The sequence below is a fragment of the Thermobia domestica genome, chromosome 10, assembly GCF_964235325.1.
Source record: "Thermobia domestica chromosome 10, izTheDome1.hap1.1, whole genome shotgun sequence".
Classification (NCBI taxonomy): Eukaryota; Metazoa; Arthropoda; class Insecta; order Zygentoma; family Lepismatidae; genus Thermobia; species Thermobia domestica.
The window spans coordinates 15248249-15274686 of record NC_137463.1 but is presented as its reverse complement, the minus strand read 5'-3'; the positions used below and the strand labels follow the sequence as shown (position 1 = coordinate 15274686).

Genomic DNA, 26438 nt, shown 5'->3' with positions numbered 1-26438 from the left:
GTTAGTATGTGTATAATCGACAAAGACATGTATGTGGCAAATTTCGTGTTAAAAGAGCAGTAGATAAGAACAATAAAACGAAAATAAAATTTTCTTGTCCATTTATCAACATTTTGTTTTACTCATTCTAATTTTCGTATTTATAATTCTTTTCCTATGGAATTTACCACAAATATACATTTCCCGATTATATACATAGTATCAGTATTAAACGTACCCTGCAAAATCATTATCAATTTTTTTTTTTTTTTAATTACCATAAATTATTTACTCCAATAGTTAAAAACAACAAAGCAATTTTTGCCTAATTATTTACATTAAAATTATCAAATTATATTGTTACAAGAAGACAATTATAGATATGCGACAATCATTCTGGACATGAGTGTACATGCACGTGTTGCAAATATGGTAGAGCTAGCCCTGAGACAACATTGTGCACGTAGGTTCTCCCATTTTCATTCTAGTAATTTGTTTATAATGGTTCACTTTCATTAATCATCCGTCTCCTTTAACCTAAAAGGCATGGCGAACAAAACAAAAAAAAAAAAAAGTACCATATAGGGCAGCTTAAAACTGATTTCTTCTTTTAAGCAGTTAATCCAGTTCCACGTTGTTGTTAGTGCCGCTGAAAGGAAATAAAATGAAGTTTCTAATTTTCTACACAGATGAACTAATGAAAGTGAATGATTATTAACTGTTTGGTAGAAAGAGAATGTGGTAGGAAAGGGAAGAATCTCGAAAAAATCCAGATATAATGTTGTCCAGCACAAACTCTCATGGCCTGCGATCGAACCAGAGGGCAGCGCTTTACCGTTGACCCATCAGGAAATGGAGTTTGAATTCAAAGCTTTTCTTTTTAAAGGAATGTTCTTACCACAGTTATATCACTGTACTGCACTTTTGTTGTATACTTAGCGAAGATATTGAATTATTATTTAAATCTCAATCCCTATTAAACAACTACCCTTCTTAACAACTGTTCTAGATTTACGAGGGTAAGTCAGTAACTAACAACAATGTTTTTTCTATTTCTTTTCAGGTTGGCTCTACGGCACTCTCACCAAACGCTGAGTATGACCACTAGATTCGCCTGTTATAGGTTGCAGTGTTATTACATCAGAAGTAAAGATGGCCGCGCCACTCTCTGTATGCACCAAAGAAGAACAGCGTTCTGTCATCAGTTTTTTGTGGTCTAAAGGTGTAGCCGAAGCGGAAATTCATAGAAGACTTTCAGCACAATACGGGGATAATGTGTTGCCTCAGCGAAGTGTTTACCAGTGGATTGAATAGTTCAAAAGTGGTCGAACGAGCGCGAAGGCTGAGGAAAGAGCAGGGCGTCCAGCTATAGCAACAACTGATGACATTATTAAACGGTCCGTGCCTTGATTCTGAATAACAGACGAGAGACTGTTGTTGAAGTGGCAACTCGTATGCAGATTAATCATAATTCTGTATATGACATCATGCAAAACAGGGTCAACTTTCACAAAGTCTGTGCGAGATGGGTTCCAGAAAAAAAATCGATGAAGGGCACAAGCGATATCGTGCTAGAATCTGTCAGCACCCACTGGACCGTTATGCTAACGAAGGTAAAGCGTTTCTCAGGTGAAGCATCACCGGAGATGAGACGTGAATTCATCACTTTGAACCAGACAGCAAACGCCTGCGCATAGAACGGAAGCAGCCTGGATCCCCCGTCAAGAAGAAATTCAAGAGTGAACCTTCTACAGGGAAAATGATTTTCACAGTGTTTTGGGACTCACAAGGGCCAATCCTGGAACATTACCTGGAAAAGGGATCAACAGGTGTAAACACAATAAACAGCAAAAGATACAGTGATATGCTGGTAAGCAAATTGAAGCCTGTAATTCGGCAGAGGTCTGTTGTCAGAAGTCGTTCTTGTGTTGTATGATAATGCGCGTCTACATACCGCCGCTCACACTGCTCAATCTCTTCAGACGTTGCTTTCGAGGCGTTGGAGCATCCTGCTTACAGTCCCGATTTCGCCAGATTACTATCTGTTTAGTCCATTTACAGATGCTTACAGATAGTCTCACAGGCCATCGACAGAAGTGTCATTTTAGGGTGGACAGGATGGGGCAATTGTCCTTCCCCCTAAGAGTGAGGAATACATATACTTTAATCGATTGTCTAGTTATATACTAATACAAAACGTGAAAGTCTTATATCGGGGTGCTCTTTCCCCCCCCCCCCCCCTCAAGCGAAGTCTGAAATGACGCCCCTGGCCGTCGATGCAGCTCCGATCAACAGGCATTCACGGCTTGTTGCGCAACAAAAAACCTTTTTTTCAGAGTACCGGAAAGCTTGTGCAACAGTGGATCAGGTTATTTGAAAAGCAGGATGACTATGTGGGAAAATATGAATAAAAATATTTTAGTACTGTGGTAATAAATGATAAAATTTGATTGCAGATATTTCCTCACCCTCGTAATTCTAAAAAACGAATAAAACTCAACAGTTCGGAAGAATGAGATCTTTGTTCAGTACAAAAGTACAATGAGAAGTGAAGAAATTACTACTTACTAACAACAGAAAGAACTTAACAATACGGTTTTATATTTCCGTCTGCCACTAAAAAAATAATTGACTGCTGTGTTACTTTCTATTTATAGAAAAATACTCTAGTATTAAAACATTATAAAACGACATACAACATATCTAAAACACGTAAAACATTTAGACAATAGAGAGAGACGCTCATAAATTGCTGTTGACAAATAAATACTAAATTTCTTACTTGTACAAAAACAGTAATATGTATTTACTCTTCCGCCATTTTGAATTAGAAGCACCATACTTCAACTGTATTCAGTCGAGATTACAAATTCAAACTTTTGACACTATTATTCTATAAAAGTTACAAAACATTTTTTTTCTTTTTTTAACTGGGTGTGTAGCATTTTAATGTACGTATACGTTACGTTTACAAATTCAAATGCCTTTTTCTTCCTTGTATTGTCAAAACTGAAGTACTCAAAACTCGATCATTGTATCACAGTTCCAATACTGACTTGAACGTCCGCGCTTATTGAACAAATAAATAGATCTTAAACACAATGAATAATGAAAAAGTATTCATTGTTTCGTGACGCCTGGAGGTAGTGAAACATCGAAGACGATCGGAGGATTTGTCGGACGATAGTTAATATCGCATGTTGATGCATTAATAAAGATTATTTTGCCGTCTGAAGAAATTCCGTAACCTGAAAGATAAAAATAATTTAATATATCTATCATCATTATCATCAATTCTGACGTAGCAGTTATATATTTTTTTACACCGTACGCTAACTGTAATCCTTTTAGTCTCTTGTCTTTCAGAACATAATTTCTACTCATAAACATTTCAACTTGTGAATATTTATAGTAGTACTGAGTTTGTCTTATGGTTTGCAAGGTTGTTTCAAGCAGACTTGTGCAGACCTACAGGGTTTGTCCGGGAAGTAGTAAGACTGATCTTTCCCGCCAAAACGTGGTAAATGGGGGTAGGTATGCTACTGTGCTGGTTGGGGGGGGGGGGGTCTTAGCTACCAATATCTCCAAGCCTTCACGGAATGTAGATCGAGTTTAAGGTGACCCCCTTTCAAAGTGCCTTGTTCTTTTCCACAATAAATCGTTTGTTAAGAGTAGCGTTACGCAGTGAAGTTTTGCGTCAAACTGTGTAAAACTGTTAGAGAGACCCATGACATGATCAAGACTGATTACGGGAGTGATCCCGAAAAAAGCCCAGATGTCGCTCCTGCAAACTGCTTCCTCTTCCCTCGACTAAAAAGGCTCATGAAAGGACGGCACCAGGTTCGGTGCAGGCCGTAACGAGGGAGCTGATGAGCATTCCAGTTCCAGAGAGTCTTCAGTGATTGTCAAGATCGCTGGAAACGCTGTGTTGATGCGGAAGGGGCATATTTTGAAAACTATTAAGTCGATGTGTCAAAATTGAGAATAACTTACTATTCTCCCGACAAACCCTATAAAATAGGTTGTCTGCGTTGCACACACAAAATCGAACAACGAAGCCATTACGTGTATATATATATATATATATATATATATATATATATATAAAGTTATCGGTATAACAAGTAGCTGTCTCTTCGAAAACTCCACTTTAAGCTGATCGAGAATACTTTGCCGTCACATTTAAACATATACAACCACTACTAGAGTTCAGTTTTACAGATTAGCAAACAATTGACAACAAGAATTTTCATTAAACAACAAATTACAATGAATAGCAAAATCAACAACAAAGGTGTTTTTATTTTTTATTTTTTTTTTTTTTTTTTTAACATCCAATAACTCCATTTATTTGAATATCCTACCACAACGAAAGATACAGAGGTAAACTAATTATAATTCAATATCTTTCATCTTTTTATATGCCTCCCATATTGTCCTTTTCTTCCTTACGATTCCCAATATATCTTTATTGGATCTCTTCCTTTGTTAATTTCGTCCACATCCACATTTCGAAGTCGAAAACTTTTCAGAGCTCCTTCGAGACTATATGATTATATACGTAACTTGGCATAATAGACACGGGTTCTATTCCTGTCACGAGTTTATGTGAGGTTCCGACCTTACGGGAAGGTATAGATTCACGTCTCATATAGCCTAGATTAAAAAAAAAAAAAAAAGAATTTTAGGAATGATACAAAAAATGGATCAAAAGATTGTGATCGTGGCCAATTAGTTTTTGAATCAGGGACTAGAAAATTTTTGAACGGCCCCTAAATCGAGTTTTCGTATTTTCTACGGAGTAGGCACATCATACTGAGTTAAGTAATAGTTTTGGTTTGGCTACACTGTATGTAGTTCTCCAGATATAAAGCTTACAAGAACATTTTTGATTGAAATATATTAGATCTTTTGATCCAAAAAAAGAAACGTTAAACTAAAAAAATCGTTCAAAAATAAAGCGTTCAACTCTGATGCAAAGGATCCTCGGTTCAAGAACAAGCCATGTGAACAAATCATGGAGAACATTATGGCTGTCGGTTTTTCCGGGGTCTTCCCGTTTCCTCGCATTGTCTTAATTCCATTAATTCTTCTATCACTGCTTACTTTCTTTAATTATCCGTCTTCTGGGATCTTGTTTAACTACGCCATTTCTAAAGTCTCCAGTCATTTAATTCATCATTCCATGATTATGTCCATTAGATTAAAGGAGATGGACGGTTAAAGTGAAAATGAATAATTATGAAAGATTTGGTGGAATGAGAATGTGAAAGGAAACGGAAGTATTCTGAGAAGAACCACGAACACAATGCTGTCCACCACAACCTCACATGGCCTGCCAAATAATGATTTTATCTCGCTTTGTGAAGTGTCTACAATTCTGCTCTTTAAAAATATATTCCACACGAAACAATGAGAAGTCTTTTCTTCACTTAATGACCTACAACCTCTACTTCCTATTTACCATTTTTATCCTTCCTTCGATTTTCCTGTTCGTTCATCTTTCATGTATTCACTTATAATATTATCTACGTCACCCTTTCTCCATTTCTACTTTTTCAATCACTATTTCTTTTGTCTCTTTTATCCTTTTACTTTCATCCTATTTCATAACTTTTCCTTTTTCCAATATCCTGTTACTTGTCGATTCTAATTCCGTAATAAGATCCATGTCATCTCCAAATCTCAAACAATTATTTCTTTATCCTCCTGAAATATTGTCTTGCTCAGCGAGTAGTTTAAATCGAATTTAAGTGACATTTGCCTAAATATACTTTCATATCATTTCGAACCCAATTATGACCTAAACTATGGTTCAATTGTGTATTTGTATGATCAATAAAACGCACATTTTCGTGACTCAAAAATATGTTTATATTTAATTAGAACTCTCACTCACTCACTCTATGGCCTAATGCTCCGTTCACAAAAGCTCTCCATTGACTTCTGTCATCCTTAGCTAACTGGATCCAGTTTCTACTTCATATTCCTATTTCTGAAAGATCCATCTTAATATTGTCCTCTCATCTGCGCGCCTAAGTCTTCCTAATAGACGTTTTCTGATTGGATTTCCAGAAAAAAAAAAGCATTACTACTTTCTTCCATTCTGGCTATCCTGCCCACCTGAGCTTCCTAGACTTGATGACCCTAACAATGCTTCGCGAGCGGTATAAATTATGCAGTTCCTCGTTACGAAGTTTCCGCCATTCCCGTCCCTCTTGGGTCCGAATATTCGTCTCAAGATCTTGTTCTCAAATACTTTCAGTCTACGTTCAGAGTAAGCGACCATATTTCGCAACCATACTGGATAACAAGTAAGATCCGTTAGATACGTTATTTAATTAGAGATGTAAAAAGAAAAAAAAAATATGCAAGGATAAAAATATCACGTCACAGAAATCCGTGATTTATGTCCTTACTTGCTGTTTTACTGATCCTAATTCCTAGATTTCCTGAATCAAAACTTATTTCAACACTTACTGTATCTTACTACAGTTCTTACAGAACTTAAGTTCAAGTTCTCATTGTATGCGTTACTTAATCTGTACGTAGATTTTTACATAGGAACAACAATTTCAAACCAATTGCAGGTCCATCTCAAGTGCTAATTTGTATCCAAAATGCTGACCACATATTCCTGAACACAGGTATTCCTACTACATTATCTTAATCTAGTACCGTAGGTTTTAAATAAATTTCTGTTTACCCGAAGATTGGCACTCACAAAATTACCGGGAAAATATAAATAATTATTTGTAACAATATTTCCACGAACTAACGATCTCCTTCCCTAAATTTGCATTCTTAAAAATGTTAATAATTTTTTGATCTGTTTCCAAATATCTGTGTTTAGCATTTTGGATACAAACTGGCAGCTGGGAAGGCTCAGTTAAATAGGTGAAATTTTTGTCCCTAAGTGTACATCTTCGCCCGAATTTGTATGTTTTCTTTCATATACATATTTTATGAGTTAATTGTACGCCTAAAAATACCTACCTTCATGTATATGACCGAATACGTGATATTTTGGCTTTACACGTTGTTGCACGGTAGACAACAATTCTACACAACCTGCTCGAACTCCAGTGCAGCATAGGTCTCCATGGCCCACTGGAGGAGTATGGGTAAGGAGAATATCCGTGTCTTCCGGTATGTGGTCCCATTTTTTTAGACAAGCGTCTCCTCTGGGAAGATTAAAGGCCCAGTTACAGAACTTTGGCTGCCTGAAAGGACAAAAAAATGAAATGAAATAATTAAGTTTTACGTCCCACGGTTATGCCGGTCAGACTAAAGGAGACGGTGATGATGAGAAATGAATGAAATGGTGGAATGAAAAAAGTGGGAGAACCCCGAGAAAACCCACGAGCACGGTGTTTGTCCACCACAAGGCGCAAGCTGGAATCGAACCAGGGACCCCAAGCATCGGAGGTGAACGCTGTACCATTAAGCCACCAAACCCCCATACCTGAAAGGACAAGTACGGCAGAAAAAATGTAATAATAAATATTTTAACTTATTCACATTGATCCTATGTGTTAAACACAAACACTAAAACAATCTAAACCTCTATATACACACAACGCTTATATCCTATGTAAATGAGTATATATAGAGGAGTTTATTGTATAAGCTTCTTCAGTCATCAGATATTCTTTCCTTTTCGGTGCAAATACCTCCCTCAAAACTTCGTTTGCGTAAACCGTCAGGGTCAATCCTTCCAGTTAGTTATCAACGTTCACTCCCTACAGCACAGGGACAGGTTTAGAAGTTTACAAAAATGGAAAGAGGAACTTTGGTTGAATACTTTTCGATATAAACATTAAAAAAAACATATCTATAATTATGATTTGAATAATAAATACAGTATGCTAGGATCAATATTAACAGACCAAAACATATTCATAAAGAAATTAAATGTCGACTAAAAGCAGGGAATTTCTGTTATTCAGTTCAAAATCCCTTGTTGTAGCGAATTTTGCCGAGAAATTGAAGCTCAAAATATATAAAACGATAATCATGTCTGTTGTTCTATATGGTTGCGAAACATGGTCGCTTATTCTGAGAAAAGAACGTGAGAGTGAAAGTGTTTGAGAACAAGAACCTAAAACGAATATTCGGATGCAAGGGAAAATGGTGGAAACTTCATAACGAGGAACTACATAATTTATATGGTTTACCCAACATTGTTAGGGTCGTCAAATCTAGGAGGCTCAGGTGGGCAAGTCATGCAGCCAGAATGTAAGAAAATAGTAACGCTTTCAAAGTTTTAACTGGAGTTCCAATCGGAAAACGACCATTAAGAAGACCTACGCGCAGATGGGAGGACAATATTAAGATAGATCTCGCGGAAATAAGAATACAAAGTAGAAACTGGATCCAATTCGCTAAGGATAGCTAAGTCAATGCAGGATTGAACCTCTGGGTTCCTAGGCCATCGAGTAAGTAAGTTAGATAAACCCGGTACGGGTGATCATCTAATTATGAATCAAGACCTTAAAACATTAGCTCTAACTTGGGCATAACTTAAAAAATAAAATTTAAAGCAGGCTAGTTTAATGGGTACGTATCGGTTAAAAAAATATACACATTATTACAAACTACCTACTACCTAGACGTTAAGAGGATTAAGATCGCAAAAAGCACATGGCCTTGGCTGTCTAATTTTCGGAGATGGTCTTTGTAGTTCAAGCTATTTATTATATAATTATTTACCATTAATATAGCCCTAATTAACAATGTTTTTATTTAAAATTGATGTATTGGCTTTGTTCTCTTGCAGTAAAAATATATTTACTACCTTTCTGACGATTATGTTTTTCAAAGTTGTTGGGTAGGCCTGGTCCTACCCGTTAAAGCCGCCTCTGAATAATTGCTTTGATATCAGTCATTACAATATAAAGTTCTGCAAAGAATATTTATGGTAGCTTAAGTATTTATATTCATTTATAATTAGTAATCGAAACTAATTTTTAGAGTTATTTTTTTCACTTAGTGAGTTAAAGGACAAGCCTAACCTGAACTGAAGTCATAGGTATTCTGCCATTATTGATAGGTCACTTGTAGCAGCTAAGAAGTTTCCATGCTCCACATTGTCTTCCGCTAACTTTTTCGTCTTCACGTACGATTTTTCTGTTTTGATATCGTCCATTAATTGTAGTCTTTTTCGCCCCCTCCCTTTCTTACCTGCCACTTACTCTCTAGGACGTCCTTCATGATACAGTCCCTTCTTAGCCAATGTCCCAACCAGTTTCTCTTCCTCTTCCCAATAATATCTAAAATTATTCTTTTCTCCCCAACCATTTCTAACATCCTCTCGTTCGTTTTCTGTTCGACCTAGCTAATTCTCTCCATTATTCTCCACACTCACATTGCGAAAGCTTCCAGTTGTTTCTCATCATTTTTGCGTAATATCCATGTTTCTGACCCACACAATAAAACATTCCACACGAAGCATTTTATGAGTCTTTTTCTAAATTCTTTATTCAAGATCCCACAAAATAGTATTTTCTTCCTCCTAAAGGCTTCTTTCGCCATCCCTATCCTTTCTTTTATTTCACCTTCACACTTCATATCATCACTAATAATATTACCCATCTTGATTTTCTCCCATATTTTTAAAGAATTCGATTGGTATATATATTAATCTTTCTGTAGTAATGTACTAAAGTGGTACTTGTAAAATGGTCTCCCAATCAGATCTTCGTGATGGGGATATTTCGGACAAAATAGTTGGATGGCACACTTCTGTTTTAGTGCCGATAAACTTTTCGAATTCGAAGACGTACAGTAGGTTAGATAGTTTTGTGATTCATCCAAAGGAATTTGTTTTCTTGTAGGAAATGGCATCTGAATATGAAGTAAACATAGTAAAATAAAAGAAAATAAAGAAACAACTTATAAAATCCCAATATTCGTTAAAAAAATAATCTCAACAAAATTAAGAACTATCGAGAAAAAAAAATGATGTGTCGGTTAAGCCTACTATTATAGCGTAAATTGCAAATAACGTATCTTAATGAACTTAAGCACATTTTCAACATTGGAAAATAATAGGTCTATACGAGGGGGAAAATACCAAACTTACCACGGCGTTCCGTAAATTTTCAATCCCCACACTACCAATTCAGAATCTTCTAAATAAATGCAATTCGTTAGTTTTTGTTTTACGTTCCTTGCTTTAACTGCTTGTGAGAGTTCTTCCCGAGGATATCCTAAATCTGGAATTTCATCGATCAAGCTTCCTGTATGAGTTACTTTTTCATTCTGTACATTATAGTCATTCGAAAAAGTTTCATCGAAGCTTAATTCATGGTTTCCAGCTATAACAATTTTATATTTATGAGGCAACTTTCCTGAAAAGAGAAAGAAAGAAGGAAATCTATGAATTTAGGAACTGAACACAAATTCTGCTGAATTACTTAAGTTTTATTAATAGACTAGCTGAACCTGCGCTCTCTACACAGCGCATCATTCACACATGAACATGAATCTCCTTGTCATTCCTCACAACATCTGTACATGTCTCTTTAGAGACACAAATGCAGGACGTCTTGGTAAAAATCGGCAAGGGGTACCATCAAGGGGAGATTTCTTCTATTATTTTTTCAGTATCTCGCTTACAAGATTTAAGCCTACTTACGGTTGAAGTTTCTAATTCATGTATGATCAGTGTTTTCTTTCTTCTTGCATGCAGTATGTAACAAGCACATACATTACACACACAATTATGTCATTGACGTATGGTGTTCATTAGGCAAAACACTCCAAACAATAGATTAATCTTAGACTGGAGAAATGATTATCCTTCGTTTTTCATTATCATTTGGCCATGAAACAAACGCCTGAGAGGTATGTAACCCCTATATACAATTATGTGGTGTTGGAATGTATAATGTATAGGATATGGTGCTTTAGTTTTTTTCTTTTTTAATTTCAACACTTCCAGTGTATACGTAAAAATGTAATAAAGAAATAATGGTGTTTTTTTTTTCTTTTTTTTTAAATATTCAATTAGAACTGGACAATCTATACAAAATTTGCAATCGATCAGTGAAAACGTCGTCTTTCTAGAGCCTGTAGTTTCCGAGATCTCATTGTCGACAGGACTAGCCACAAACATATAAACGCTCACAAACGAATAGTTTAAAAGAACTCCAAAGATGGCACAAAAATTCATTTGGATTCATTCTGAAAATGCTTATTAAAATACAGAGGCTTAATTTTAAAAAAATAAACTTTATATGATCTACTTAAATAATATAAAAAAGATCTACTTAAATAATTTATTTAAAGCACACATAGTTTAAAATATTTGTTTCTGTTAAACGTGAAATCACAAACAACCGTAAATCAAAGGTTAGAAATCGAAGTTTATAAGTTGGACCTAAGGCAGCTTTGTTGCTATTATAGCATTTTAATATATAGATGCTCCAACCTCTGCTAGGGAAGAACAGTGCCTTAGTGTTAGAGTATTCACCTCTAGCATCATTAGATTTTCTCTGAATTTTCCCGTTCTCCGCACATTTTTATTACAGTATTTTTTTCTAAGCCTTTCGTTAACGACCGTAATCGTGGGACGTAAAACTGAAGAATTTCACTTAATTTCCCAACTTCTGCTAATAGTTTATCATTAACTTTACGCTCTACTGAGCTCTCTTCATTCTTCTCGTGATTCACATTCGAAGGCTTCCAGTGTTTCCAGTTGATGTTACAAAAGAAAGGTAAAAAGCGAACAAAAGAATTCGACAAGTGGATATAAGAAACTAAGTTGGGGATGACGATACACCAATAGGCAAATGTTGGGAGAAAATGAAATTAAACTTTAATTTAACTGCCCACGGCTAAAAGAAACGGATAATTAATGAAAATGAATGATCATGGTGAAATGATAAAGTGGTAGGAAACAGGAGAAACCAGACAAAACCCACGAACATCAATTTGTCCACCACAAACTCATATGGCCTGGGACCGAACCACTGACTCTTCACGCCAGAAGTGAGAGCTTTACCACTGGTTCTCCGAAGTCTTGACAAAAGACCAGTCATAGTTATAAACAAAAGAAAAGGAAGAAAGGTATGGATTTTGAAAAGAAATTCTCTTATTAGAGAATGTGACAGAGAGTATAACACGGAAAACAGGCAACCAATGAATAATACATAAAATGGGTAAATTTTAACTCAAAAATATGAGATTGCGAAGGTTTACAGTTTACGGAAGCATCTATATTTTCTATAAGGTACCTAACAATGACGAAATAATAATAATTTTAAGCATTCTCCACCAATTTCCAAGATCAGATATAAATTTACTGTGTGTAATACAGTTATTTTGTTGAACGTACAAGAAAAAAAAGGTTAGACAAAATATTTACAACAAATACGACGGATTCGCATCTATTTCTGAGTGTTAAGAAACTAAAACAATAAATAGTTGATTTGAAAACTCGAAATCGAAATTCGTTGTGGATCTGGCATTTTTTTTTTTTTTTTTTTTTTTTTTTTTTTTTTTTTTTTTTTTTTAATGTCCGGTTGGAGATAGGGAAAGATCTGGGCTATCATCAAATGTTCACAATTTTTTTTTCGAAATCTCTTCCTTCTTGTTTGAATCATTTCTTAATAAAAAATTTAATGGTTGCCTTCGCATAAATTAATAGAAACTGATCTGTATATGGTATTTTATGATGAAATGAAAATTATTGAGTCGAATTAAAATTTGTCATTATTAATGATGCAGTCTCATTGTTTGTCAAGTGTTCTTTACCCAAGTTCGAAGCAAAATTTTTTAACCGGATGTACAAAGATTGAGTAACATTTCTTTGTATGGAAAATGACGATTTTAGAAATATTTTGACTCCTTTAATTCTGTGATTGGTTGTGTTATATGCTCTGATAAATCAGATACAGCGGCTTCTTCATACTTTGCATCCCTGATGTTCTTAATTCTAGTTTCTATGTTCCGTTTTGTTATTCCAAATATGCTACAGAGCACGCGCAATCGATCTCGTAAACACTCAACTGACTTAATTTGCCTGTGAAGTAATTTTCAAACCCTGCTTAACAGAAAACTTCATGGAAACACTGAATTCCACTTTTCTGCTAAATTCTTGTAGGTTAAACGTTATAGCTGGTCATAATGGTAAACATTCCAATTTTTGGCGTTGTTTATTTTTATTTGGAATCTTATTGTTTTTTTATAATGTTCTCGGATTTATTTCTCCATTTTTAAGTATTTTAACGGTATTTCTAAAATCTAACTAAGAGATTGCTTGTAACTGGTGTTGTAGATCTTAAGGAAGGGTTACTGATCTCTATGCTCTAAGAAAGGAACTTTTCCAGACATTAACTACAATTTTATATGTCTGCAATAAAAATACACAAATTTGTCTCTTTAAATAATGATACTTTAAATGCTCCTCACATACTTCTTGATATTAAACTCCATGTACTTTCGGTAATCTAGCACAAACATTTGCGGGAAAGATATCCTTTTATGTGTTCTGAATTCCCACTCATACCATGAAGGAAGGTCAGAAACTTCTCACCCTTATCATGTTAGATATATGCTAATAATGTAAAAATCTGCACAATGATAGGTCGGCATCTCACTAATATGTACACTAAATTGAGTCTTTACAAGTCCTGTTGAACTGATGTTACAGTCAGAAAACTAGACAGTAGCGTCATGTTGGACTAAATCAAATACCGAACTCTGATTAGATTCCCCAATCTTCACGAAAAATCGACCCAAACGATACATAAAGAGATGTATGTTGTGTATGGCGAGCAATGCCAATCTTATAACACAGTGAAACGGCAGGAAAAAGAATTCAAATGTGGTTGCACAAGTTTACAGGGTGACCTAAGAGAAGGACGTCAGTCAATGACTACAAGCCCAAGTGTGGTAGCAAAAGTTGAGCAGCTATTGTTAGAAGATAGAGGTTTGATTATTAATTGTTAGGAAAGTGAACATCAGTAGAGGGACATAATATATGACATATGATCAACGTCGTATTAACGTGGGCTCTCCGATTGCTGACACCTTTTCAAAAACAGCAACGTGTGTAAGGTATACAACGCATTTTGAACCTACACCACAAGAATAGGGTTGTTTTTGTAAACAGATTAGTGACTATTGGACGAATGATGGGTGTATCTATTTGTCTTTGAACCAAAGAAATGAGTAAAAACATGAAAACATACCTTGTCTCCAATTCCCTCAAACGTCTAAAGTGCAGCATTTTCTCAACAATTTCATGTTGTCCTTGTTTCGAGACCATAAAGGTGTGATCTTGATTTATTATTTACAAAAAGAAACTATAATTATAAGAACGGGCTGCGAAAATTACAGAATCAAAGCGAAGAGAGGAGTCTGCTCTCGAAAGATGTATTGCTCCTAGCGGACAATGCACCGCCACACCGAACAGCAGAAATACTCACTTTTGTGGGTCAATATGACTATGAAAACCTTTGCCCCACCCAACCTGGTTGTGTCTGAATACTTCTGTTTTTCAAACATGAAGAAACTTTTCGAAAATGAAATGAAATCTTTAAGTTTTGTGTCCCACGGTTATGCCGGTTAGGCTAAAGAAGACGGTGATGATGAGAGATAAGTGAAATGGTGCAATGAAGAAAGTGGGTGGAAACGGGAGAACCCCGAGAAAACCCACTAGCACGGTGCTTGTCCACCACGAAGTCCACACGGCGCGAGCTGGGATCGAACCAGGGACCCCAAGCACCGGAGGTGAACGCTCTACCACGGAGCCACCGCGCCCCCTAAACATTTTCGAAGTAGGCGTTTTGCAGATGATAAGGAGGTCCTTAGTGTGGTGGAAACCTAGTTTACTTTCAACTCCGCAGATTTTGTACAGATGGTGTTAACTGACTGATCCATAGATGTGATGAATGTAGGGAACACGAGATGAATATGCAGAGAAGGAGACGTCCGTAGACCAAATTGCACATCCCTACATCATTTCTATCATGGTGAGGATAGAACCTTCTTGGCATTCCTCATACCTACGCTTGGAAAAGATAACTCATTGGGAAGTGTAAGAACTTCAGAAGCGAATGCAAGCGAGTAGCCTAAAATACTGAATCATAACATGAAAAAAAGAACACTTTATTTTTATTTCCCTGATGCAGTACATGGTGCACCACCGTGTCTATTGTTCGTATGGTTATCATGCAATGCAACTGTTTTTGTAGATTTTGCGTCCTACATGGTAGCGTAACACTACGACTTCTTCCGTAACTAATGATAAGTACGTTTATCTGTTCATCTTTGGTATTTATTATATTTTATATTCATTATATTACACAGCGAAAATTATGCCTTAGCAGAAATTTCACTCATAATCAACAGACTTCCTTCCCAAAGAGCTGACAACTAAAACTAGATAGTACTAAAAAATGAGGGACTATCAATTGGTGGATACCGAAGAATGCTTGAACAAAAAATCCAATGGATATATTTTTCTTCTGACATCATTTAAAGTGGACCTTTTTCATTATTGTTTATTTATTTATTTATTTTAAACTGATGTTATCCTAAAAATACCACCCATTCATCCATATGCTCCATGAAAACACAGGACACAAGCTATTGAAATTATCAACTCCAACTTTAAAAGATTCAGAATTTGAGATAATAAGTTGAATATTACCTATATATGTTCATTGTGTAGTATCAGAAACTACCTACCCAACCAGTTATTGAATTCAACCACATCCTCCAAACTTCCACATCTCGTAAAATCGCCTGCATGTATGAATACATCCCCCATTGGAACGCCAAACTTCAAATGAGGAGTCAACGAATGCGTGTCACTCATGCACACAAAGCGTACCTAGAATATACATTAAATGTATAGTAAGTCACAAAAAATGGCTAAAACGACATACTTTTGTTTCCTATAATCTGAGTAAGATTTCCTTTTATTTAGATATTTAGTCTTAACAGGATTTTACACAGAATTATTAAGGCATCTTCTATTAGAAACACTGACAGCAGAAATTGAGAGTGACTTTTTTAGAAGAAAATTTGCTTGAGCCTCACGCTTCGAACCCGGAGCTTCCTGATTACTGCATGCCAGCGTTAACCACTTACCTATGCCGACAATTAATGATATACTAAAAGAAAATTACGTTAGTGATTGCCATTCTTTTTTCCCCATTCTGGAGGTCACAGATTAAAATCCAGTGGCCAGCCATCCTGATTGAGGTTTTACCAGGGATTTTGCTCGGTTCCATCAGGAGAAACCAGGCATGTTACTTCTGAATATAAACCCTACCCCATTTCAATCTGTTTTGCTATTTTGTTAATGTTGAATCCAACGTAAACTGGTTTTTCACAGACTTATCTCATAGTATGTTTAAAAAGTATTTATATTATAAAATTAAAAGTGACTCTTAATCTCTTGAGCCACCCAACCGATCTCATCAAATTTTCCACATAGATGAGGTTCGGACCTGGAGTGTCATATCATTTCACTTTGACGGAGCAACATAGGAGAGGGGGAAATATACTAAAAAATAAAATATATATATAAAAATGAAAGTGACTACGTTTGCGAGTTAATAACTCCTGAACCACCTGACCGATCTCAATCTAAATTTCAACATAGATGAGGTTCAAGCCTGGGATTTTTTATATATAAAAATAAATAAAACTTAGTAACTCTTGAACCACTCGACCGATCAAATTTTCCACATGAATGTGATTCGGACCTGGGATGGTTTTCATCATTTCACTTTGACGGTGTAACGTGGGGAAGGGGGAGGAGGGAGAAATATATTAAAAAATGAAAATGAAATTGACTGTCTTTGTGACTTCATTACCCTTAAACCACCCGACCGATCTCGATCAAATTTTCAACATAGATGAGGTCCGGACCTGGGATGGTAATCATATCACTTTGATGGTGCAACTTAAACGAGGGAGAGACAGGGAGATATTTAAAAATGATCAAAAATGACCAATATTAGTGTCGAATCCACGGTTTTCGGTGTCTCTGAGCTGAACAGCGATACTTCCGATGCCGTTTAAAAATGACTAATTTTAATGTGATGAAAATATTCTATCGAATATCTTCACACCCTTGTACTTAAAAAATGGTAATAAATACTAAATTACTTACAGATGTCAAGGAATGTAATCTACATCAAGGAAGTACTGAAATTATAAATAAATGATTTAACAGCCTTCAATTCGATTGGTACGAAAAAGTAACTTTTAAAAAATCAGTAGAGATTATTTGATCTGAGAATCAACTACATCAATTCTATGTATAACGTATGAATGCTATCGCCTTAATCGTACCTTATCTAATCCGACTTCGGTCTTCGGTGGCTTCACCTGAAGTCTATACACCTTCTGGGTCGAGGCTAATTCCTTCCATGCTGCAGTTGGGTTTGATGTCAGGGGATGAACTTCCACCTTCATTATCGTCTGGACAAAAATATTAATTAATTAATTAATTTGAAAAAAAAAAGATAAGTTTTCGGCACTTTTGGTATATATGGTCATTTTCAAGCACATAAACAATGTACAAACAAAGGAAGAAGGAAATGTATGTTCCTAAAGAAACTGACTCAATTTAACATAAGAAGTTCATCTTAATTACCTAAAAGTGACTCACTCCCTTCACGTACTCCACTGACAAATGATTGGGTGATAATTTCAAGGATCCTTATCATTTTCATCTGACCCTTGTAATAAATTCTAAGTGTCTTCTTATTTAAAACATTTAGTAAATCCTTCAATTATTTCACAATTATATACAGCATAGTTGGTACCCAGTATTTCGAATAACTTCCTTTTGATGCAGTTCACCCAATAACTTATCCAATTTTATAATTCACAATGTTCTACAATTGCTTTAACGCCTTATTAGTGAACATTTCAAAGAGCTGTTCGCCGGTAAACCGCAACAAAACTAACAGTTAGTCGAAAGAGTAGTGAGCAAGTAGGTACAATTGATAAATAGTTTTATTTCTAAAATAACTAAAGGATTTACAGGATATTCTAAACCAGAAAACACCCACAGTATACTAGAAAAGTCAAATAAAGTTTACAAAAAGACGCCAAAATATCGAATATATCACATATTTGGAGAAGATAAGTCATTTTTATGTAAACTAAATCAAAGAATACAGATCATTCTCTGTGATAAAACAAGGATTGTATGAAGGATAAATCAAGAAGATTACATTAAACTGTCTAGTCCAATTAACTAACTAACTAACTCTATGGCCTATGGAACCCGGAGGTTCAATGCCGCGTTCACAAAAGCTCTCCACTGACTTCTATCCCTAGCTAACTGCATCCAGTTTCTACTTTGTATTTCAACCTCTGCGAGATCCATCTTAATATTGTCCTCCCATCTGCGCCTAGATCTTCCTAATGGTTGTTTTCCGATTGGTCTTCCAGTCAAGACTTTGAAAGGGTTTCTACTTTCTTCCATTCTAGCTACATGACCCGCCCACCTAAGCCTCCTAGACTTGACGATCCTAATAATGTTGGGTAAACCATATAAATTATGTAGTTCCTCGTTATGAAGTTTCCGCCATTCCCCATTCCCGTTCCTCTTGGGTCCGAATATTCGTCTCAGGATCTTGTTCTCAAATACAACAGTAAAATTCACAAATAATAATAATTTATTTAATGATGATAATTATGATTATTATAAAAGGTGTTCCACAAAGAACGCAAATTTTGAAACGCCCGCAATTTGTTTTAGTAAGTTGGCAGCACTGAATGCTACACGATTTTCATCTGTTTTCTATACGGGTAGGAATGAAGTTTTTACTATGACAACATGCAGTTCCGTCATGAAGTGCTCTGTTCTTACCCGAACAGAAACAGATGATCATGCGCTGTTCGACGCTCCGTCACTACTAACCACAAAAACAACGGATGAAAATCGTGTAACGTTCAGTGCTGCCAACTTACTTTAGAATAAAAATTGGGGGCATTTCAAAAGTTGCGTTTTTTATGCGACACCCTTTACTTCGATAGCTAATACGGTATAAAACATTCTTGGTACGTAGATCCATATTTGGTAACATCTAACTTCCAACAAGAGCCTAGTCTTTTATTGCGGATCATTTATAATGTCCTGTACCCTATCATGAAATTCTATTACGCATGATTTGTTTAACATTTATGCAAGTGTCAATATCTTGGGATAAACTGTATTGAGTGTGTATGATAGTGAAATGTCTTTACTATACCTTAAAGACAAATACTTAACAATTACCTGGAACAAACACTATAAGAGTTAGGAGGACATAGCGCCTTAATGTAAATCTGTGGAGGACAAAGTTGCGTTCGTGGATTTTGTCCGGGTTTTCTTTCACTGTAATAATTCACTTTCATTAATCATCCATTTCCTTTGTCTGAAGGATATAACGTAGGACGTAGAACTAGCAATTCCATTCACCCAAAACTTGGAACACACTTTTAAGTTAGTCACTCCATATGAACATTTTTTATTTATAAGAAAAGCTGCTAGAAGTATAACTTACCAAAATTTATCACATTACCGGTGCTAAATAATTTTATATTCAAACTAATACACAAGCACTGACAACGTATATAGAATATTTTTAAAAAAAGGAAGAATAAGTTAGTAAAACTTAATTTTACAAACACAAAGCAAAACTGTAACTTCAAAATCACATGAGAAGTATAACACTCCTGGGTTTGATTCCCAGTGAAGGCATATTATTTTATTCCGTTTCCTAGGTTTCAATCCTATTAATTTCTATTCAGAAATTAATAGTTCCGAAACGATAGGTTAGTCTCAGCGTTGGTTCGGAAATACCAACAAGACTGACTGTATAGACACTGGACTATACGGTTCGTGTCAGAACATTTGGGAAATACATGTTAAAGACTTTAATTTGATTAATTTTGACGTGGCAAATCACTTTTTATACTAGGCCCATTAATGTTTCGCGACGGTGAATGAACGCATAAACAAGGATACAAAAAAAAAAAAAAAAGTTTATGTGGCACACAAACACATGCCTTCCGTATGGCACAGCTTTGCGACACTTCTAAGATCACTTCATACACTCCCATAGCATTGCACTTGATCATGTCTTTGTCATTGAGTACTACGTCGTAAAGAGCACATTTTCCACTTCATACTTCTACCTTATAAAACATGTAAGAGATATGATACCGATATATTTTGATTACCTGTAAAAACCCATTTTGAAATCAAGTTACAGGTTTCTTCCATAGTTTTCACAAATGTATCCCCCTATAAAACTGGATAGCACCGAATACTGAAAATAACACACGGGCACATACTGACCTTGAATGGAACCAGGGACCACTCGCACAAGAGGTAAGTGTTCTTATTAAGCTACTAATGATTATATAATAAAAATACAAGGGAAAGGGTTCACTCGAGCAGACGAACGCAAGAATGCACTTTATGCAGAACAAGTGATTTTTCCATGATGCTAACATGAAGTAAGGTAGGAATAAGTAGGGTAGCGTCGGGTTAGCTTAGGGTTAGGGAAGTTTGGACCCATTTTGTGAAAATTCACAGTGTAATTGCTCGTAGTACTACGTATTGTATCGGTTCCTATAAGTGTTTGCACAAAATGCACACTCACCCAGAAGAAACTACCAAATAGAAAATTTGGTCCATGTTCCGTTAAGGGGTCCACTAATCTAACCTTATATTATGTTATGGAGAAATTGCAAATTTCGTGTGGAAGACAATGGACCCTCTTAACGGAACATTGACCGAAAATTTATAGGTAAAATACGATGTGAAACATTTTTTTCTGAAGGAATGAGAGTGGGAATATAAGTAGTGCACAGCATAACGAATTTTGCGTGATAATGAAAATATTGTGTGTGTGTATTCTTCCACTACCGTTTATGCGTATACCCCCATCGCTGACGCGCCCCCTTACTCCGGATGCATCCCCACGTTTACGTTTGGGTCCCCTTGTTCTGACACAGTTACACAGCATTTGTGCTTTTTACTGGTCACCTAGCACAACTTGGTTCGTATTTTATGCACTGTAGGGTACTTTTGTCCATGGCAACTCACGTTACGTAATGACGTATATTTTGAAGAATACTAACTACAAATAAACTTAAAAGCTCCGCTTTTTTTCTTTTTTAAAAAAGGAAAGCTGTCACATTTATAGAGATAATTACCAAATATCGTCCTTTGATATGATATAGCAAACCTAGGAGAAAAGAAAATACCATAGAAACTCACGTTACAATTTTTTTTTTCCTACATTCAGAACCTGTGATTTTTCAGTACATTTTCTTTTGTCCTGGCATAGATATGCGCATGAAATTATTATGTAAGATAGGGACACACACAATTTAATTATAGCAAAAATATTAAATTTTTATTTACATTTTATGACTACTTATTTTAGTGGAATATGCAGAGATTTGAGTTACTCACGGTACATTTGTCAACGATCTTTTATTATTAAGTATAAGCAACATAAATTTATAATAACTTGAAATAAGAACAGTTTAATTAAGTTGAACATTGAACTTTACTTTAAGAAAAGGTTTCATCAATTATATGAAATTTTACTTGGGATACCGACAGAAAAAAAACAAGACCTATGTAATAATAAATAAAGCTTGTATAATATAATCAACATTAAAATTTAGTAGATGAAAGGTAACCTTCGTAAAATAAGAAAATAATAATTCTCTGAAAAAATAATGAATGATGCCAGCCACATACAACTATATTTTTATCAAAAGAACAACTTGATTAAAAATTATCACTATATTTCTTTCATGAATTTTTGTCCCTGTTTCCGTGGACACGCCCTGTAGTTTTTATGCCGTATGTCCAAACTGTACTGTTTTACAAAATGTTAACAAATTAAAATCTTCAAACAGTGAAGATCTTTATGGGTTTTCTAATAATTTGTTTCGAAAAATAATTGATGTTATAATTGATCCTTTGGTTTACTTATTCAATTGGATACTTTTAGATGGAATCTTTCCTGACTGCCTTAAAATGACAGTTACAGTACCTATACATAAGAAAAACGATAAAAGTGATCCTAATAACTACCGTCCTATATCATTAGTCCCAATTATTTTAAAAGTTTTTGAACAATGCATCAAAAGTCAATTATCAATGTACTTTGAACAAAATAAAATAATCCACAGTTCGCAATTTGGATTCAGATCTGGCCTTTACACGATTAAGGCCGTAGAAAACGTAGTATCACACACTTTAGATAGCTTCGAAAATAATTTAAATACGTGTGCAACATTGATAGATCTAAGTAAAGAATTCGATACGGTGTCACATCATATATTGGTTGAAAAATTATATTATTATGGTATTCGGGGAACTGAGTTGTCATTGATTAAGTCCTATCTTAGTAACAGACGTCAATCTGACCGTATTATTAACGAAAGATCAACATTTTTGGATGTAACGGCAGGGGTACCTCAGGGTAGTGTGTTAGGACCTTTACTTTTTCTTATCTATATAAATGATTTCCCGAGTTTCCTACCTTGCAAATCTGTGTTATATGCTGACGATACAACTCTTCTAAATACGGGTAAGAATTTAGTAAGTTTTAAAAATAAAAGCAACGAAATACTTGAAATATCATCTATATGGTTAAAACACAATAAACTTTATATAAATCAATCTAAAACAGAGACTATATATTTTTCTCTTAGTAATCATATGACTGAGGTAGATATGCACCATTCCGTAAAACTACTGGGAATCCATCTAGATCCGAAATTAAACTAGAGTGAACATACTGAAAATTTATGCAGGAAATTATCTAGAGTGATATTTTTATTACGTAAACTAAAAACAACAGTTACAGAAACAATGCTTCTTGCAGCATACTATGCCTTTTTTCATTCTCATCTACAGTATGGCATAATATTGTGGGGAAATTTACCAGGTGCCCAGACTGTCTTTAAATGGCAGAAAAAAGCCATAAGAGCGATAAAGGGTTTAACTGATAGTGTATCGTGTAGACAATATTTTACGGATTTACAAATTATGACAGTTCCCTCTCTATATATTTATAGTTGTCTTATGTACGTTAAAGAAAATGAGAGCAGTTTAGGTTATCGTAATAATATCCATTCATATAATACTAGACATAAAAATGACTTAAATACGCCTTATATTAGGCTAAGTATAACACAAAGAAGTTATAAATATACAGGAATGAAATTATATAATACATTGCCAGTGCATATACGAATGATGTGTGATAATGATTTCAAAAAAATATTGTAAATCTTTTCTTGTAAGTAATTCTATTTACACTATCAACGAATTTGAAGACAAGTGTAAATTGTAACTTTTTTTTTTCTTTTCTTTCTTTGTATATATTTATTTATATGCTGACAATGTCTATTGCAACAAATGTTGTTTAATGACAATAAATATTCTATTCTATGAATTTCCTGAGCCCTCCTGAAGTTAATCTTCGAGCAGTAATGGAGTTCTTCATTCAGTGCATGCTCTCCTGAAAGAAATACAAAGCTCTAACCTAACCTGAAACTGTAAGAAACGTGTCAAAATTTGGTAGAACCGCCTGCTCGAGTAATGACAAACGAATTAAGCATGCAGAATATGATATATTAAATCGGGTTATAGTTAAGGAGCCGTACTTCCCATTTAGGGAAGGACGAGAAACGCCATACTTTCAGGAATTATTCAATGACTATCTAGGATGTTAAAAAGTAGGTAATAGACTGAGTTCTTGCCCTTGTACTTAGGGTGTTTAGGTAGTGCAACAGTAAGATGTATCCTCGTGCACGGGAGATGAGAAGTAGCTGTTCTTAACTATTACCTTAAATCGTAACATTGGCCGCGAAAGCTTACAATCTGACATTTGAAATGCATAATTAACATATGTTTATAACACACCCTTTTATCAAGTTCGTTACTGTATCTAGCCCATAATACTCACTATATTTAAACACTAAAGATATTCACCTTAAAGTATGAACTCAAAATAATATGCAATAACTATGTTTTTAACACAACATATTTCGTTTTCTCTTACAAAATTGTGAAATAGCAGACGATTTCAAAAGCACAGTTAAATCATCATCTTCTCCATCTTCTTCTTCTTCCAGAAGAGGAAATAAACTATTAAAGTCGCGCTTATGAAACCAAGTCGACATTACCACTGAACAGGGTTAAAAAAAAAAAAACGTTTTTTAGAAAACAACAAAAAGAACGTTTTTATGTTTAAAACATGTATTTTTTGTTTAAAACGTTTCTAACGTTTAAAACAAAGTACTTTGTTTTAAACAAAAAACATGTTTAAAATGTTTATTTTGTTTAAAACAAATAATCTAAATAGGCATATATGTTACATTTTTACAGCCTTAGGAATTACTTGCCATCAACATTCAACCGCTGGATCAAATTTCGGGAAATTCCCTAATCTCGATCCGCCCAAATGTTCAATTCCGGAGAAAGAAATGGGGTATTTCTCGAACTCCGTTCACAGAATATGCAGTTTAGTTTCTTTGTTGTCGTCTGCATTCTTAATCTTTAAACGCCCATTGACGCAACTGCTGTGTCAGGGCTTTAAACCTCAATGACTCAGTCTTAAACCTCAAATTAAGGCTGGAAGATGGTTTTGGTACCAATTTATTCCTGAAAGATGCAGCTTTTCTGGTGTGCATTTTGTGTATGGGGGAGGGTAAATATAGTTTTTTTTTTGTTTTTCAACAGTTTTTTGGGAGCCATTCCCCCTCTTGGGGGATAGATTCATAAAAATTGTTACGTGATGCAATGAAGTAGGCCACTACATGGCAATATCGTGTATTTGTACTTCTTGCTTATATGGGGCAGCAGGGAGGGGCAAAGTTGGCCAATTTTTGGAGTTTAAGTTTTTTGGCGTTAATTACATTTATTTTTACAACAAACATCAATAGCTCAGTCCTTAATTAAGCTAGAAAGATGATTTGGTACCAAAGTATTTTTGAGGGATGAAGCTTTCCGTCAGTTGCATTTTATGTATATAGGGAGTACGTATGTACGGCCGAGAGAGGGAAGATGAAGTTGTTTTTTTATTATTTTTCATCAGGTTTTGGCGGGTATTCCTCCCTCCTTTGTGGTACATCCATAAAAATTGGTATGTGAAGCAATGAAGTAGACCCCTACATGATAATAACCTGTATGTGTATTTGTTGTTTATAGAGGAAGAGGGGGTCAAATTTGGTTAATTTATATTTATTTTCGGGACGGTCCCATATAACACAAGATATATTTCACTGAAGTGGTCTAGAAGCATAATCCTTGTTCGTATACATGATGTGTGCAGCAAAAATGATTTGCATATGGACTTGGTACTATAGTGGGGAGAGGAGAGAGAATGTCTAATTCAATGAATGTTTTTCTGCGCATATTTTTTAAAAATATTTCCTACATAAAACGAATTCATTGCGCAATGGCAGCAATGGATACCATTTCTTACATTATTGTCCCAAGTATGTGGCCTACACATTAACATCATTTTGTCAGCGTAGGGTGATTGCAAGGGTTGCTAGGGCCTCGTAAAGTCAATATTTTCAAGTTTTTAATGATTTTTTATGTCTTCTTCTTTTTCTACGAATACGGTGGGAATTTCACGAATGTTACCTCGTTGGAATTTGTGGTGTATAAGCTTTCCAATGGTGTATAACTCATGACTCTGTAATAATTAGGGGGGCACCAGAACCCCAAACATGAGAATCTACCGTTTTGTTAAAATCCCTGGCAGGTGTCTAGAGTTAATTGTGTTGTTATGCCGTAGACACTAATCATTATTAGCTACCCATGTTGCAGATAGAGATGTATCTTGAAAACTGTTTAGTTAAAATGTTATTTGCTCCTTGTAGGCTAATCACTGCTCTTTTCTATGAGTTGTATTGTATTTGTCAAAGTATTTCTTCTAGCTTATGATGTGAGAACTGCTTATTATTATGGAAATGATAGTGATAAAAAAATACACAAGTTTTGAATTTGTGAATTTGGATCTTAGAATAGTGTATAGTGTGTTTAACCTCCGTTATTCTTGGAAATTAAGAAATGTTCAAATACTTCACTTGAATTTCTGTTGGTTTAGTTATACGCACACTGATGTGCAGAATTTCGTTCAGTAATTGCTGTTATAATAAGAATATAACTCTGCTTGTAATTTACTCCATGCACAAATCCTGCGCAGGATGGGTTGTTTGTTAGAAAATTAAATTAGCTTCTTCAATCTGATATTTAGTTGTTTTAAACATGTCCAACAAGCCTAAAAAAACACGTTTAAAACAATTTGTTTAAAACGTTTAAAACAAACAATAAAACAACAGCAATCGTTTTAAACATGTTTTAAACACTTGTTTTAAACATTTTGTTTAAAACATATCAACCCTGCCACTGAAATGGTTTTGTATAGTAAATGATCATGTAAACAGTATTGATT

The 26438-nt window shown here is 35.0% G+C and overlaps 1 protein-coding gene across 2 annotated transcripts; it reads right to left on the bottom strand.

Annotated features, from left to right (window-relative positions):
- Positions 1-2490: 2490 nt before the first annotated feature.
- LOC145662307 (metallophosphoesterase domain-containing protein 1) lies at positions 2491-24117 on the bottom strand. Of its 2 annotated transcripts, none has more exons than XM_081727750.1 (6): positions 23966-24117; positions 17296-17424; positions 15679-15823; positions 10064-10331; positions 6976-7202; positions 2491-3227 (listed from the first exon to the last, which is right to left on the bottom strand). In XM_081727750.1, exons 2-6 carry the CDS (start codon positions 17416-17418, stop codon positions 3100-3102), a joined length of 891 nt encoding a protein of 296 aa, XP_081583876.1. In that variant the 5' UTR covers positions 17419-17424; positions 23966-24117; the 3' UTR covers positions 2491-3099. The 2 variants fall into 2 exon arrangements, with proteins under 2 accessions (XP_081583876.1, XP_081583877.1); XM_081727751.1 differs by lacking the exon at positions 23966-24117 and adding an exon at positions 23940-23958.
- Between the last annotated feature and the right edge of the window lie 2321 nt (positions 24118-26438).

Coding starts and splice junctions, on each gene's coding strand:
- LOC145662307 (XM_081727750.1), bottom strand. CDS start 17,418: ATGAAGGTGGAAGTTCATCCCCTGACATCAAACCCAACTGCAGCATGG. Junction 10,332..15,678: donor TGAATTCAATAACTGGTTGG/GTAGGTAGTTTC, acceptor TTCTCTTTTCAG/GAAAGTTGCCTCATAAATAT. Junction 3,228..6,975: donor ATTCGGTCATATACATGAAG/GTAGGTATTTTT, acceptor TTTATCTTTCAG/GTTACGGAATTTCTTCAGAC.